At 33.8% G+C, this 17,121-nt stretch overlaps 2 protein-coding genes and 1 pseudogene across 2 annotated transcripts; 1 reads left to right on the forward strand and 2 right to left on the reverse strand.

Moving 5' to 3' along the window:
* On the forward strand, window positions 1-6,721 carry LOC112008790 (oligopeptide transporter 1). Its single transcript, XM_024041129.2, has 7 exons — window positions 1-140; window positions 668-1,113; window positions 4,203-4,300; window positions 4,481-5,053; window positions 5,175-5,442; window positions 5,587-5,769; window positions 5,861-6,721. Exons 1-7 carry the CDS (start codon window positions 65-67, stop codon window positions 6,479-6,481), a joined length of 2,265 nt encoding a protein of 754 aa, XP_023896897.2. The 5' UTR covers window positions 1-64; the 3' UTR covers window positions 6,482-6,721.
* A 1,144-nt stretch (window positions 6,722-7,865) lies between these two features.
* On the reverse strand, window positions 7,866-10,039 carry LOC112008774 (pentatricopeptide repeat-containing protein At5g48910-like; annotated as a pseudogene).
* Window positions 10,040-10,132: 93 nt separating this feature from the next.
* Window positions 10,133-12,957, reverse strand: LOC112008785 (ER membrane protein complex subunit 8/9 homolog). The gene is made up of 5 exons (XM_024041121.2): window positions 12,666-12,957; window positions 11,667-11,813; window positions 11,504-11,563; window positions 10,599-10,765; window positions 10,133-10,495 (listed from the first exon to the last, which is right to left on the reverse strand). Exons 1-5 carry the CDS (start codon window positions 12,870-12,872, stop codon window positions 10,465-10,467), a joined length of 612 nt encoding a protein of 203 aa, XP_023896889.2. The 5' UTR covers window positions 12,873-12,957; the 3' UTR covers window positions 10,133-10,464.
* Between the last annotated feature and the right edge of the window lie 4,164 nt (window positions 12,958-17,121).

Raw genomic sequence — 17,121 nt, forward strand, 5'->3', positions numbered from 1 at the left:
AACTAGTGTTGATATTGAAGCCACTGAGGGCTATGTCATTCTGAGTCCAAGAATAAGAGGAGCCATGACAGATTACATTGTAAATGAAAACCTTCGAGATAAGTTTCCTCAGAAGCTTGATTCCAATATTGACTTGAATGGTAACTCTCTCTCTCTCTCTCTCTCTCTCTCTCTCTCTCTCTCTCTCTCTCTGAGAGAATTAGAGTTCCATAGTTTACTAGAGTTGCATGCTTAATCACATTTTCTTTTTAACATTTGGTATGCCTGAAATCAAACCTTATTACAAAATATGTTTTCTTATAATTGATGAATATGACTTTTTATAAGAAATGTTGTATCATCTGTAACATATTTTTTCTGTGATTATTTACTTACATGTATAGAATACATAAAAATTTGAGAATATTTACTTTCATAATCATAATAACCCATTATTTAAGTCCAAATTCAATGAGAAACATAGGTATGAAATAGTAATAAAGTTGACACATAATATTTTTAAGATTCATGATAGTAGAGGCCACCATGTGATTTTAATATAGTAGAAAGAAAGCAAAATTATCATCCAATTCTATTCATCTCAATCATGGTAAAAAGAATGTTTTCCTCAATTTGTTTTGAACCATTGACATCTTTAATTGGTAACATTGTCAATATGTACAAGCAGGGGATGAAGAAATCAATGATAACCCAATTGAAGAAGTTAGGCTCACGGTTCCAATCACTGACGACCCATCAGAGCCAGCCTTGACATTTCGAACATGGACTCTTGGCTTCATAGGATGTGTCGTTCTGGCTTTTGTGAACCAATTTTTTGCATACCGCCAAAATCAGCTGTATATTTCCTCAGTGTCAGTGCAAATTATAGCGCTCCCAGTCGGGAAGTTAATGGCTGCATACCTACCATCCAAGCCAATAAGAATCCCATTCACAAAATGGTCCTTCTCATTGAATCCAGGGCCATTCAGTTTGAAGGAACATGTTTTGATCACCATCTTCGCCAGTGCTGGGGCTGGTGGAGTGTATGCAGTTCATATTTTTACTAGTACCAATGCTTTCTACAAGAAGAAAATCTCTCCAGTTGCAGCCTTTCTTTTATCACAAACTACCCAGGTATTCTTTACTTCTTGTTTCCATTTCAATGTCGTCATGGTTATAGGAAATTGATGTCTGATCCTGCCTTTCACATTAAAAAAATGTATGAAACAAGAACACCTTATTCACATTGAATATCAGCCACTCAAGTGTGTATTCTAAAAAAATAAGTAATTTAGCTACAAAATTTGTTGTATGCTACAATCTTACTCAATAAAATAAATATTACTAAATATTTTGAAAATCTAACAGTTAAATTACACATTCTTTATGCTTTTAACATACATGTCAAATTTTTTGTCAATAAAATATTATTTATAATATGATCTATAAACTTATATTTTATGCATAACTAATCGCATACCTGCGCGTTGCGCATAATAATTATTTTAGAATGATCTCATTAAATATATTTTTTATTAATATTATTATTTTAGTTATTAATCATTAGTTTTACATTATTTTTTTAGTTTATAAAAACCTTAAATATACCTTTTTTTAACCTTTACACACACACACCATAGACTACTACTCCATAATGATATTGGCTTTTTTTTTTTTTTAATTATATCATTTGTAATGTTTCTTACTATTATCATATATTTACTAACTGATGATTTGCATATCAGAGACATTAAATGAGAGGTAGTATCATTTATTAGATTTTCAAAAGTAATAGTATATGAAAATTTTATATATATATATATATATATATTATAAATAAGGTTAAATGAAATATCAAAAAAAGGATTTTAAAATTTTCTAACTTTATTTTTTATGTGATTTCTTCTGGAAAACATCTCTTTTTTAGTTGTGATTAGAAATATGGTTTCCATGGTTAGAGTTTGATTAGTTTTAAGTTTAAATTTAGTATTGTGATTGTAATTAATTATTGATTTAATTTTTGAAGTGAATGTAACGGTTTATTTTACTACACTGTAAAGTTTTTAATGTTTCTCCTTACAGCTTCATTGTTTTCTAATTAACGGTTACTAATTGACGTTTGATTTTTTTTTGTCTATTATCTCTCTCTCTCTCTCTCTCTCTCTCTCTCTCTCTCTCTCTCTCTCGACAACCTGTCATTTGATGATGATTCTATGACATTAAATATGCATTATTAGTTGATTTGTGTTATATTTGGTTTGATATCCTCATTAATTTTTTTTTTTAATTTTATGATTCTAAATTAACATTCGTTTTTGTATTTTGTTTTTCTTTTGATGCATTGGGTGTGAGAATGAGTGTTTTATCTAGCATTACTCTGCTTTATGAGGATAATTTTATTTATTGAATTTAGGTAAAATATTAAATGTTTAATTTTTTAAAATAAAAAAATGAGAGGAAATATAAATAATTTAATGATATATATGGGGAATGTGGTTGAATTTAAATGTTAAATAAAATAATATGAGAAGAAAAAAGTAAAAATAAAATGTATAACAATAAACACTAACTTATCCAAATCATTCTATGTAATATAATATTATTATATTTTTATATACTATCTTTAATTTTTTATAATGCAATAGGATAACATTTAACAATCAAAGTGAACAAAAAAAGAAACTTAAAACACAAAACTAAATCGTATCAACCCAAAATAGAGTTCTAAAGAACACAAAACTTTATCAAGCTAAAGTAGAGATGCAAGAAAAATAAAAATAAAATCCACCAAAAAAATTGAGGGAGAAAGAGAGGAAAATAATCATTTTTTGTGAGGGAAAATTATGGAAAAAATGGAAGAGTGAATGAAAAATTTATACTAAAAGGATAATAATAAAAAGAAACAAAATAAAAGAAGATAAAAGGAAAGAGAAAGAGTGATATTAAGGTAAGAAGTTTGGGGAGATGAAAAGGTAAAGGGAAGGAGAAAGGTTGGAGAAAGTGTAAATGCTAAAAAAATTAGTACAATTTGATGAGAAATTGTTTATTATTATTTTATTTTAAGTAAAATATTATTTTTTTTTAAACAAAAAGGGAGAGGAAATTTAAATAGTTTAAGTAAAATAATATTATATTCTTATCTACTATCTTTAATTCTTCATAATTCAATAGGATAACATTTAACAATCAAAGAAAACAAATACTAATAATAATAACTTAAAACACAAAACTAAATCGTATTAACCTAAATTAGAGCTAATTAAAAAACACAAAAATTTATCAACCTAAAGCAAAGATGCAAGAAATTTATTCAAATCATGCTATATAATATAATAATATTATATTCTTATCTACTATCTTTAATTCTTTATAATGTAATAGGATAACATTTAACAATCAAAGAGAACAAATAATAATAATAATAATAACAACATAAAATACAAAACTAAATCGTATCAACCTAAATTAGAGTTCTAAAAAACAAAAACAAAAAAAAAACAAAAACAAAAAACAAAAAATTATCAACCTAAAGCAAAGATGCAAGGAAAATAAAAATCCACCAAAAAATTGAGAGAGAGAGAGAGAGAGAGATAAATTTTTTGTGAGGAAAAACTATGCAAAGAACAAAAGAAAAATGACAAATTTATAGTAAGAGAAAATGAATCAAAAGAGACAAAATAAATGAAGATGAAAGAAAAGATGAATAGCGATATTAAGGTAAAGGGTAGTGGGGATATGAAAAAGTAAGGAAATAAGAAAAGTTGGAGAATGTGTAAATATTTAAAAAATAAGTGAATGTAAAAAAATTTATTGAAAAATTGAAAAGAAAAAGGATAATGACGTAGACGCTGATGTGACTAAATTAAAGCGTAACAACAATAAATGCTACGCTTCAACTTTTAAATATATATAGATTTCAAATTACAAAAATTTGAAATTTAAACAATTTATTTGATGACATATACAGCTATTGATCTTTAATTTTATGGAAATTTTACAAGTATGGAGTACATAAGCAGAAAATACAATCCAATGATAGATTTGTCTAAAATTCACCTCTAATAAAAAGATATTGAATAAGATTATAATCTAAGACTACTACCAATTTTGTAACTAAATTCTGTCCAAAAAATAAAGTTCCATCAATGTATATAATAAATAAAATGGATATTAGAATTATTTTTTTCCTGTACCTCACTGTTTTGTACGTATGAATTCTTCAGATGCTTGGTTATGGATGGGCTGGAATTTTCAGGAAATACCTCGTGGAGTCACCTTATATGTGGTGGCCTGCAAACCTGGTCCAAGTCTCTCTATTCAGGTCAATCATTTTCTAGTCCTGTCTCTCATATTGAATAACTGTTTGATAAAACGATTTCTCATAGCAGAAAAATTGACCTTGCTTTTGCTAAAGAAAGGCAATTATTTCCAGAGGTTAGAACCATTGTTAAGCTCTGGGTATTAATCCCTTGCATTGAACCAAGTTATATGTGAAATGCAGGGCATTGCATGAAAAAGAAAGGCGACCCAAGGGAGGAACATCAAGGCTACAATACTTCTTCATGATTTTTATAGCAAGCTTTGCTTACTACATTGTCCCAAGCTATTTGTTCCCCTCAATAGCGGCTCTCTCCTTTGTTTGTTGGATTTGGAAGGACTCCATCACTGCTCAACAGATTGGTGGAGGAATCCAGGGCCTTGGACTAGGCTCATTTGCCCTTGACTGGTCTGCCGTAGCCAGCTTTTTGGGTAGCCCCTTAGCCACACCCGCGTTTGCTATTGTCAATATCTTTGTGGGGTTTATCTTGACCATCTATGTCCTTACCCCAATTTTTTATTGGGGAAATGTATATGATGCGAAGAAGTTTCCAATCTTTTCCTCTCACACTTTCGACCGCGATGGTCAAACCTACAACATATCGAGAATTCTGAATGAAAAGGATTTCGATATTGATCTTGACAGTTACAACAGCTACAGCAAACTTTATCTAAGTACCGTATTTACTTTCACTTATGGGTTGAGCTTTGCAACTCTATCAGCTAGTCTTACACATGTGGCAATATTTCATGGAGGGTAAGCTTCTGAACATTAAAGTTCTAATTCTGCTCTATTCTTGCGCAACAGTTCTTTTGAGCTAACAAGCTTTTCATGATTAAAATTCATCTTCTCTATTCGGATAAAAAAATTTGAGCAGAACAATCATAACACTCTGGAAAAAGACAGCGACTACAGCAAAAGAACAGCTCTCAGACGTGCATTCAAGATTAATGAAGAAGAACTATAAAGAAGTCCCTCAGTGGTGGTTTATTGCTATCTTAGTTTCAATGGTGGGTCTTGCTTTGCTTACTTGTGAAGGGTTTGGCGGACAGCTCCAACTTCCTTGGTGGGGACTCCTCATGGCCTGTGCCATTGCACTGGTTTTCACCTTACCCATTGGAATAATTCAAGCCACAACAAATTTGGTATGAAAATCTCCAACCATCATTGTATTCAATGCATGAAAGAACACCAAAAATGCATTGTAAGAATTAACTATGATTTACATCATTTTGCATCAGTTTTGTACAAACTACATTTCTCATAGAATGTGTTAATGTTAATTGCAGCAACCAGGGCTAAACGTGATCACAGAAATGATTATTGGGTATATTTATCCAGGGAAGCCCCTTGCTAATGTGGCTTTCAAGACCTACGGCTATATTAGCATGGCACAAGCACTCTATTTCCTCGGTGACTTAAAACTAGGTCACTATATGAAGATCCCTCCAAGAGCTATGTTCATTATACAGGTAATTATGTTTAATGACAACAAAAAATTATTTGAAATTTTGCTTACAATTTTGATATGACTGCTGATATTTCGTTAATTTGTGTTCTCAGTTTTCTGGAACATTAGTTTCTTCAACTGCCTACTTCTGCACAGCGTGGTGGCTTCTTGAATCTGTTGACAACATATGTAATCCAGCTTTGTTGCCGGAGGGAAGTCCATGGACATGCCCAGGAGATGATGTTTTCTACAATGCTTCAATTATATGGGGAGTCATAGGCCCGCTCAGAATGTTCGCAAGGCTTGGCGTCTACCCAGAATTGAACTGGTTCTTCCTCGTTGGCTTCCTCGCCCCTTTTCCCGGCTGGTATCTTTCTCGCAAATACCCCGATAAAAAGTGGCTATCGCTTATTCACACGCCTATCCTCCTTGGAGCTACAGGAAACATGCCACCAGCTAGAGCAGTGAACTATTGGGTTTGGGCAGCTGTTGGACTTTTCTTCAACGCCTATATTTTCAAAAGGTACAAGGCATGGTGGGCTAGACACAACTACATCTTATCTGCTGCTTTAGATGCTGGAGTTGCCTTTACGGCAGTTATCCTTTTCTTCGCCCTGCAATCCAAGGACATTCTTGGTCCAAACTGGTGGGGTCTGGATAGTGGCGACCACTGTGATTTGGCTGCATGCCCCACAGCTCCTGGAATCGTGTCCGAGGGGTGCCCTGTTCTTTGAGATGCTTAAGCAAATTTCCAAGACCAATGCTGATAAAGATCCAAGATGAGGCTTAGGAGTTCATTAATTTTAATTGTTTTGCTTCATATTAGGATAACGATTCAAATTCTGTCTGTAATTATATTTTAATTTCCAAGTTAAGAGTGTAAGCTTGCTTGAACTTGAAGGTAATTGGTATATTACAGAATAATTTGTTTGCTATCACATGAAGTTCACCAAGTGAAACCTCTACTGGTAATCTTATTTACCGCTAATTTCTCTATCATGGCGATATAAAAATTTCTCCTTTTTGTTCTCTTCTATAACCAGAACAATTGAAGTCTTTGGCACATACCCTTTTATCTTTAATTTTTGAAGTAGTTTTCTCCACATCTGAAATATTTCCTCTGCTTGAGGGTAGGACTCATCCCCAGCAGCAGACTCATGAAGCACTCCATGATCTACTGTGATTGAACTCCAGCCAGGTTTTTTCTTAACACCTTGATCTCTCATCAACCTTCTCACCTTTGCTGTGTCTTCCCACCATTCTGCTTCTGCATATTTGTTTGATAAATCCACGTGGTTTCCATCATTTAATGGATCCAGTTCCAAAAGGTTTTGGATTGCTTCTTCATTCAATGTTTTTGTGTGTTGGGTTATAGAAATTTGACCCAATTAATTAACCAATTACCCAAGTTGATTGATTAGGTTTTTTTTTTTTTTTTTTTTTTTTTTAAGTTGATTGATTAGTTAAATTACATGCAAATCCAATTAAGAGACAATCAAATCACCAAACTAAAATTAAGTGCATTGGAAAATAAGTTTGACATGGCAATTTGATCACAGGAGAAAACCCTTATAGGCAAAACCTCATCGAGTAAATTTCGGGTCACTACTCTCAAAGAATCCACTAACAAGAATAAATGATACAAATATAAGGAATCTTGCCCTATTTCAAAGTATCTGCCTACACTAAAATATATAGATCTATAAGAAAGCACAACTCTAATTACCAGTTGGACTACTTCTTGCAAAAGACTTCTCACTTACACGAATCTCCTATTCGTGACTAACACCACATCAACCGCTTGATTATTTTAGCTTTTTCAATGTTATTCAAATCACATTTTGATGAACCAGTAGTAATTTGGTACAAAACCCTAGGCACACAAAATGTCGCAACAACTCCAAGTATGTGTCTCTGTGTATAAGTAATAGTGGCCATAAAATATCTCTTTTATATGTTCTAAAACCCTAGTACATGAAGTCCAAGACAGACTAAGTGATTGTGAGCTGAAATAGAAAAACCTGTTTAGTTTTCCCGTAACTCGATAGATCGCAAGGTGTTGAGCCAAGTTTTAAGATTCATTTATTTGCAATAGATCAATAGGTATCGAGAGGTATCAAAGTCCTGTTCTCGCAATTTTCCTTGAGGAGTCTTTGTGTCTTGAATTCATACCACTTGTTATTTTTTAACATACTTAAAAACTAAGAATAAAATACATGTAAAGTGCATTTTCACTTGGATATGCTAATACATAAAAATATGACCCTCACATTGTGAACTCTACTTCAAACAAGCAAAGCTCCCCACACAACCCCACTGGGTTTGATAGGTATGTTTATAATAAACTCATATTCCTCTTGGAGAAGGCCTGCCCGACTGAATAGATCAACCATGCAACCATAATGCTCAATTCTGGGAATAATTCCATAATTTCTAGTCATGCTGTTGAAAAATTCGCGCCCCTTGTCTATCATTCCCATGTGACTACAAGCATGCAAAAGTCCAACAAATGTTACATCATTCGGTTTCATGCCTATCTGAACCGTCCTAGAAAATAGTCTCAAAGCTTCCTTTGCTTGCCCATGCATTGCAAGCCCTGCAGTCATGGCTGACCATGATACAATTGTCCGTTCTTCCATCTCATCAAAAACTCTACGAGCATCCTTCAAGCATCCACCTTTGACATCATATCAATCAAAGTGCTAGAAACACAAACATTTCTCCTAAATCCACAACAGTTTGAATACTCATGAACCCTCCTGCCCAAATCCAAGTCACCCAAATCAGCACAAGCTGAACGAACAGCCACCACTGTCACCTCATTTGGCCTCAAGCCCGCCTCCTCCATCTCCATAAACAAATGAATAGTCTCCTTAGGCTTCCCACATTGTACATAACCTGCAATCATCACCATCCACGACCTCACATTTCTCTCGAGCATCAACAAAAAAACTCAAAAGCCCCCTCAACATCCCCACTCTTCACCAACTGACTTATCATTATATTCCACGTTACGATCTCTGAGACATTTTATCAAACGATCTCTGAGACATTTTATCAAACGACAACCGTGCATCACCCATCGTGCCACATGACGCATACAAATGAACAATCATGTTCTGTAAAAATAAATTTGATCGAAACCCAAGTTTCTCCACGTGCCCATGAACAATCTTGCCATTCAAAGCACCAGATAAAGCTGCACACACTTTAATAACAAAAGAACAAGTGAAATAATCCAGGAACAATGTCGTATTCCATCAACTTATAGAAAAGCAAGTTTGCATCAAAGGGGAACTGCCCTTCTGTGAGGGCCTTCAAACCAGAATTCCAGAGAACAATCTCGGGCTTATCGAGGTCTTTGAAGACGCATTAGGCATGAGGAAAATCGAGAGTGAGAGTGATCAGGAGGGCGAGCATAGTAAGAGGGAGAGTTGAGAGAGGAGTGTTGGTTTTTATGGGGTGAGCATGGAGTTGTTTGAGCTCAAATGGGGTGTTGAAGTTTTGGATAAGGTTGTGAGGGTTTTGAGAAGTAGGTGAGTTTGAGTTTGATTTTGACTGAGGAAAAAGGTGGAGTGTGGATAAAGAGCAAAGCATTTTTTTGTCTTTGTTGATTAACGGTTTTTTAAATTCACCAACGGTTATTTGAATATGGTTCATTAAATTTAAATAAATATATAATAAATAAATAAATAAGGCAAACCAGTTTCGTTTGAAAGGCCAATGCTTGAGAGGCTTAGATAAGGATGAAAATAAGATAGTTAATTGATAAGTTATTTTCCTCCTGTCACTTTTTTTTCTTTTTTATTATTTTTCTTGAAGGAGTCAAATTTTGTTTCGTAGTTTTAAAAATATAAATTTGAAGAGATGTCCCACTCATAAAACTTTTCTTTTGATTTGTGATGTTACAAAATGTACCCTTCTTTAAAACGTTAATAAATTTATTAACTTACCCCTCACTCTTTTTTGAATGTCAAAACTCAAAATCATTGAAGATAGTTTTAGAAACTGATAATGCATTAAATGATTTTCCCTTAGTATCTAAAAATATGAGTAGAGGAAATAGTATTATAGTATATTAAGAAAGTAAGAGTTGCAATGTTATCTTAGTATTAGTTAGTTGTAGTCTATTTGTTTCACTGGATTGATGTAATGTACTGTTCATGAGAAACGAAATTATTTCTTTGTGAAGTTTAGTAGAGTACCATTCAAGGATCGTGAATATATAAGATTGTAAATCCAGCAACAAGATGGCGCAGCAGTCCCATTAATGAGCTCTCTCAAACCTGCCTTGGCCAGTGATATAAAGACAAAGATGCCATGTGAAGAGCTGATAGACAGAGAGAGCAAACTATTTGAGAAACTATGGCTTGTCATTCCAACTCTGTAATCATAAATTTGAGCTGATATTTTCTAATTAAGAAACCACATAGGTTCTCCAAGCAACTCAAAATTTAACAGGAGAGAATACATTTTCAATTGATACATAAACCAAGAAACTATCTCAAAAAGTAAAACAGTCATAGGCACATGATCAACCAAATTCTCTGATCAATTTAGTCTCAACCAAATTCTCTGATCTCTTTAGTTTTGTCACCTAAATAGCTAATCAATTTATCATTTTCATCCAAAATCCAGCATAAGAGACTCAGTTAGGCATAAACATCAACCACTGCAACACAAACTGGTTGCTGAAAAGCTGGAACAAAGGACAAGATTACTTGAAGAGCTCAGGATTCAGCCAGTCCCTGCAAATAAAAGTAAATTGTAGATTTTGGTTTCAATCAATAGCAGCTAACCGCAACAACAGAAGTTGGTGGGAAAAGAGAGAACAAAGAGTATGGCACTTACTTGCTAATGTCATCAAGGTGGTCATCAAAATCTACAACATCCTGCCATTTTTCAGTTGAAATATGATCCAATAGTACTGCATTTGCTGATGGCTCCTTAATGGTTAACTGGCTGCTTCCCTCCCCTCCAGCCAGCTTCCAGTTCTTAGATGAATCCCTTGTGTAAAGCTGATTTACAAGGAAAATAATATAAAAGAGGATCTAGGACAAGATAAACTTACAACCATATAAGAGAAAGAGAGCAAGTTATATAACCACATCAAGGACTAATTAGCAAAATGGATACGTAGAAGAGGGGTAAATATTAAACAGCTATGAGAAATTTCAATGACACAAGAATTATCATCATGTTCTTTAAGATGGTTTATCCTTCAACTTTAGCTTCTCTCTTCTAAAAGTTCATACACCACAGTTCCATGTACAAGCAAACATTAAAAAGTGGACGTCAAAACTGTCAGTCAAAATGATTAATTTGCTACCACGTCTTTTTCATTCGTTGAAATCAACTTTATAGTGTAGAAAGTTATCTCCAATCCCCAATTCAAGAACATCACTCCTTTATAGCCTACTCCAGCTGCAATACTCCAACATTACAGGCTATATTCCCACCATATTTTCAAATTCAGCATAAATATCACAACTTTACCCACTTGCTTCCTAAAAAACTAAAACAGACTCCATCTAAATAGGTATAAAAATTAGAGTCAGTTTAATAAATTTGACTGTCAAGTTTTTCTATAATTAGATGTAGACAAATAATTCAAAGAACCTTGTGACACTGGGAAAATATATAAGCCAACCAAGCACAATACACTAAAAACCTACTTGCCTTTCATCAAATACCATTACATAATCAAAATAAAGCAAATTAACAACTTTACAAATGTCAAGAACAAGAATACTGACCTGCATTACAGGGCTCCGGTCCTTCCCCTTAGGTAAAGCTTCAAGCTTTTTGTTATCCAACTGCAAAGAAATAAAACAATAGGCAGTACAAAGCTCAAAAACCCTGCACTAAAACCGAAGCACAATTTTCTTTCTAACACCTGCCTATAATACAAACACATACCAACAGAATGGCAGCTTGGGGAAAGTATCGATAGATGTGATCACCGACATTCTTGGCCACCCCACTAAGCTCGTAATCGTCAAACCTCTCATTCGCATGAAAATAGCCCACAATGTTCACGCCTTTCGCAGCATAATGCTCCTCTATCTGAAAGCCAACCAAAAAGCAAGCACTCAAAAAACCAAGCCCCCTATTCCGTTCACATTTAACAGTTCCCATATCATTCTTGCTATTATGAAACAAATTATTCAAGGCTCATTTTGGTTTAACCCAAAAAATTAATCTTTCCTCCCCTAAACTATAGTTCAGTGGCAATGCACTCTCTCAATCATATGTAATAAGCACTTTGCCCCTTGTCATTAAGATTTCCATCAAATTTAACAACAAAGTCAATATTTTTTGACTTTTTTCCTGTTAAACTTGACAAATATTCTAAAGAGTGACAAAATGTTTCACATAACAAACATATATATCTAAACACATACATTCATACATAAACTAACAAAATTATCCCTAAAATAAAAAATAAAAAAATGAAATGCCAAACCGAAACTATACTTTTAGAACTCGAACACATTCAGGGATAGTTTCAAATTCCATCTCTCAACCATTTTTTGTTCCACAAACACCCCAATTTCGTCTCTCGACTATTGATTGTACTGAATCCATCCTCAACTTTCAAAATCAATTCAACTTCTAATCACAAATTTAACTCGAAACAGCGAAATTAACACAATTAATAGTTGAGGAACCTCAATTTTGAAAAAACAAATTGACAAAATTGAATCTTTGACAAATGTAAAATGACCAAAATTGTAGTTATCCATCAACAACAACAAAAATAAAAATTGAAAAATTAGGATTTGAATTTCAGATTTTAGGTTTAAACAGCTAAATTACCAAAACGAATTACAAAATTTATTCAAATCGAGCAATTCAGATTGAATTACAAATCACAAAAACCCTAGAGAGAGAGAGAGAGAGAGAGAGGGGAGTTACGAGGATGAGGGAGATCTCGAGCTGAGGGAGGAGGCCGAGGTGGGAGTGGAAGAGAGGGACGGAGTCAGTGATCTCCACGACGTTGTTCGTCGGCGAAACGCGGCCGAGAAGGACGGCGTTGACGGCGGAGGATTTGTGCTTTAGGGCGTGGAGGACGATCTTCATGTACGCGTTCTGCGCGATCTCGTATCTCCACTCGCCGCCCATGACTCAGTGTTGTTTTGAGTTTCTTTTTCTCACTCGCTCTGATAACTCAGAAAAAAAAAATAGCACTAAAAAGCCAAAGAGGTAAACAAGAAAAAAAAAAAAAAACAGTTATATTGGTTACGAAGACTCCAAACCAACGACGTCGTTCTTATTGACGATCTTTTTTTTTCTTTTTTCTTTTTTCTTTTTTAAATCTCAAATTCTTTTATTACTGCTTCCATATTTTCACTTGGCAAAATTTCATAAAATAATATTATTTTTAAGAGATTTGTTACTGTCGGGGGCGAAAAAGTTTTCCTTTTGACAAATAAGATTTATAACGGGTTGGGGGGTCTAAACCAAAACTCAACAATGGGTTTAATGCACGGCCCAAAGGCTATCAGTGAAAATCCAAGTAATCCACTATATTTTATGCCTTGGGCTTAGATTGGAACTGACAAGAGTGGCCTATGAACAATCCCTGCAGTGGACATATCAGCACAGTTTAAAAGCATTTTGTATGAAATAGCCCAACAATAAAATGGTTCTGCAAAAGATAGCCCAGAGGTAAAATGGTTCTGTAGAAAATAGCCCAGCAGTAAAATATTTCTGCAGAAAACGGCCCAGCGGTAAAGTAATACAAACAGAATAAACGTCAATCTGTTAAGTACTTCACAAATCAAGGGAAATGTCTATGTTTTCAGACTCATCATTTGTTAGCTCTAGAGAAGAGTCTTCTAATATAACAATATGAGGGAAAAATTCTATAGTAACAGTTACATCATAACCATTAATAGTAAACGAATAAATAAATGTCATGGGTTCCATAATAACAAATAATGGAGAAAACTTAGTGTAAGATGAAGGGAGAGAGAGAGAGAGATCCCAGCTAGCGCAGCAAGATCATTATGGTGTCATGGCATGCTCATGAGTATAGTATATGTAGTGAGTAAAGATAATCATTTGTGAGTAATATAAGCAATGAGTGAGTAGTATAAACAATGAGTGAGAGTGTATAGCAAAGCTGAAAGTGTATAGCAAAGCTGAAGGAGCTTTCTGCTGGGGCAAGTAAACGTTTTATGAGTAGAGCTATAAGAAATGTTTGTGAGCTAAAAGCTGGGGAACTTAGTTTCTTAGCTTGAAACTAAGAACTTAGTGATTTTCAGAGTTTAGAGAAGACTCTTTTGCAAAGAGCTTAAGGAAGAATCTTGATCTGTAACTTAGTGAGTTGGTTGTGTGTTGGTAGTAAGTTGGTTGTAGCATTAATGGAGAGTTCCATTCTCGATTTTATTTACTTCAGCATATCACTAATCACTTTTCCAATTAAGAATACTCATCAATCTAAAAGGTATGATGGTTGATATGCCACCTTTTGTCTACTCAGATATGAAATATCACTTGAAAACCCATAAATTAAAAAAAAAAAATGGATATTTAGCAAATATTACTCCTCTCACATGGATGAATCACTTGATACTTACCAATATTCAATTATGCTATTATACAGAGGAAGAAGTATATTATATCCCACATAAGGTCTAAAACTCCCATAAATCATAACAAAGACATGAGTATTATGTAACTAGGAAAATGTTCAATTTACTAAAAAAAAAAATACTAACAAATTGATATGGGAAAAAATTGGTTGTTGCCCTTTTTAAAAAAACAATCCAGCATTTTGCCCTCTTTCTCAAACTAATTAGGGAAATGCCCTTCTTTTGAAAATCAATTTTCTCAAAATCAAGTTAAGCCCTATAGCGGCGTTTTTAAGGAGCTTATAGTGACGTTTTAAGACCTGTAATGGCGTTTTGTAACTTGATCTCGATGAAGTTGAGTTATAGGTAAAAAAAAAGAAAAAAATTTGCATATAACTCGACTTTATGGAAATTGAGTCCTTAAAAACGTCACTATAAGCTCCTTAAAAACGCCATTATAAGGCTTCAAAATTTTTTTTTTAATAACTCGATTTAAAAAAAAAACAAAAAAAAAACAAAACAAAACAAAACAAAACAAAAAAAAAAAAAAAAACAAAACAAGTTTCAAAATAGGGGCATTTCCCTAATTAGTTTAAAAAATTGGGCAAAATGCTGTATTTTTTTTTTTTTTTTTAAAGGGGCATTTGCCCATATTCTCTAACTGATATGATAATAAATGTAATTGATGTCATTTGAAGGAAAAGTAGCATCATATCATCCCTCTTTGTAACTTACGGCAGAAGGATTACACTTAGAACTTATATGGTTGGATCCAATATTTGTTCTATGTTCAGATGACAAACCAAATGAACTGAATTCAACACCCTTTAGTCAAGAGCTTAGAACTGTCAAATACATTATTTAATACTCACAGAAGCTCTAACATTCATCCACATGTATGTTAAGATCCTCGGCTACTCTACACTTTTTCTAATTTGATAATTAAAGAGAAAAGATTTAAATTACATCTCATTGAAAACAATAAAATTTGTCATTGAACTACAAAACTCTTGATATACACATTTATATAAGTCTCATAATTCATAAATATGAAGAGATATCATGTATTAATGGGGTATGTCAATATNTTGTAGCATTAATGGAGAGTTCCATTTATACCTAAGTTTCTAGGGGGTGATTAGCAAATAATCTTTGCTAAATCTTTCCCAATCTTCAGAAAATCCTTAGAAAAACATTCTTAGGATTTTTAGCTAAGAGTAGTAAGCTCACTTTTAGAAGGTTATTACTATTCTGGGCAATAACAGCTGGGTTTTTGGCTTAGCATTAAATGCTGATTAGCCTTGACTGATTGGATTGGAGCATGCTTGAGGCTAATGATCTTGGTTATGCTGCAACTAGAATCAGAGTTCCCTAAGGCAGATTGGACCACCCCAAGCCAGGTGTCAACCTTGGAGCCCTTACTGAGAACTCTGCCGAGATCCCCTTGGTGCCCTCCAAACCACATTTCCTTAAGTTTCCCCATTTGGGGTTCATGGGCTTGATTCATGAACCAGAGATTACATATTTTTAGTATAAAAATGAGCTGGTTTCATCTTGTTTCAGGAGCTTTGAAGACCTTTTCATGACAGCTTTGAGTCTTTGACTGAAATGGGTTGAAGAAGAAGTGACAACTGGCTAAAACTTTTCAGCTTTTTGTCACATCTATTTCAACTTTATGTCACATGAGGAATGATGGGATTCCAGCTTGTGAAGGAAGGATTCAGCCTTTAAGGGACACGTGTCTTCTTCTGATTTGATTTAGACAAGTTGGGACCTGATAGGAAAGGCTTCAGTTGTTTGTGCTAAGATTTTGGCTAGTTACTATACGTTAGCTTTCAGCTACTGGATTCTGTGTGTGGGCTGGGCTGACCCAGCTGGGCTTTGTAGATAAGCTTGCTTGGGCTTGGTTAACCCTACAAAATGAGTAGATTTGCCATGAGTGATATTCATAGGCATAGTAGTTAGTTGAAAATGATAGACATAGTTTTCCACAAATTTTGTGAGAGTAATATTTTTTTAAGAGATGAGTAATTTATATTTCCCATGAGTTAGGAACTTAGTATATGTAAAACAAGTGTGGAAATAATACTTGATTGTGCCAAAATAATATTGGGCTTTTAGAAGTAGTGCCAAATAAATAATAGTGCCAAATGAATATTTGGGCTTTATAAAATAGTGCCAAATGAATATTTGGGCTTTGTAAAAATAGTGTCAAATGAATATTTGGGCTTTATAAAATAGTGCCAAATGAATACTTGGGCTTTACAAATAATAGTGCCAAATAAATAATAGTGCCAAATAATATTTGGGCTTTGTGAGATAATGCCAAATAAATATTTGGGCTTTGTAAGATGATTTAGGATTTTGTAAAGTATTTGCCATGTAGCAACGGACTTGGTAGAAGTGTCATATCGTAACGGTCTTTATAAATGGTGCCGTATCATAGCGGGCTTTGAATTAGCCACATCGTAGTGAAACTGTGAATTAGCCACATCGTAGTGGGACTTTAGAGAGTTTGGGCTTTTTTTGGGTTTTGCCCTCAAGCTAAATGATTTTGGGCTCTTTGTAGAGATAATGTAATTTTGTGGTCCAATTGTGGTAGTGGTATGGTGAGTATTTTTGTGAAAGCCCAAGTTGGATAATATGTGGGCTATAATGGGTAATATTTGTAAGAGGGCCCAAGACAATTTATGGGCTTGTGTGTGGAGTATTTATGAAGGCCCAATAGCATAAGGAATATTTGGGTAATATATATGAGAATATTTATGCGGGCTTAAAATAATGCGTTGGCTCAT

The sequence above is a fragment of the Quercus suber genome, unplaced genomic scaffold (assembly GCF_002906115.3).
Source record: "Quercus suber isolate HL8 unplaced genomic scaffold, Cork oak 2.0 scaffold_220, whole genome shotgun sequence".
In the NCBI taxonomy this organism is placed as follows: domain Eukaryota; kingdom Viridiplantae; phylum Streptophyta; class Magnoliopsida; order Fagales; family Fagaceae; genus Quercus; species Quercus suber.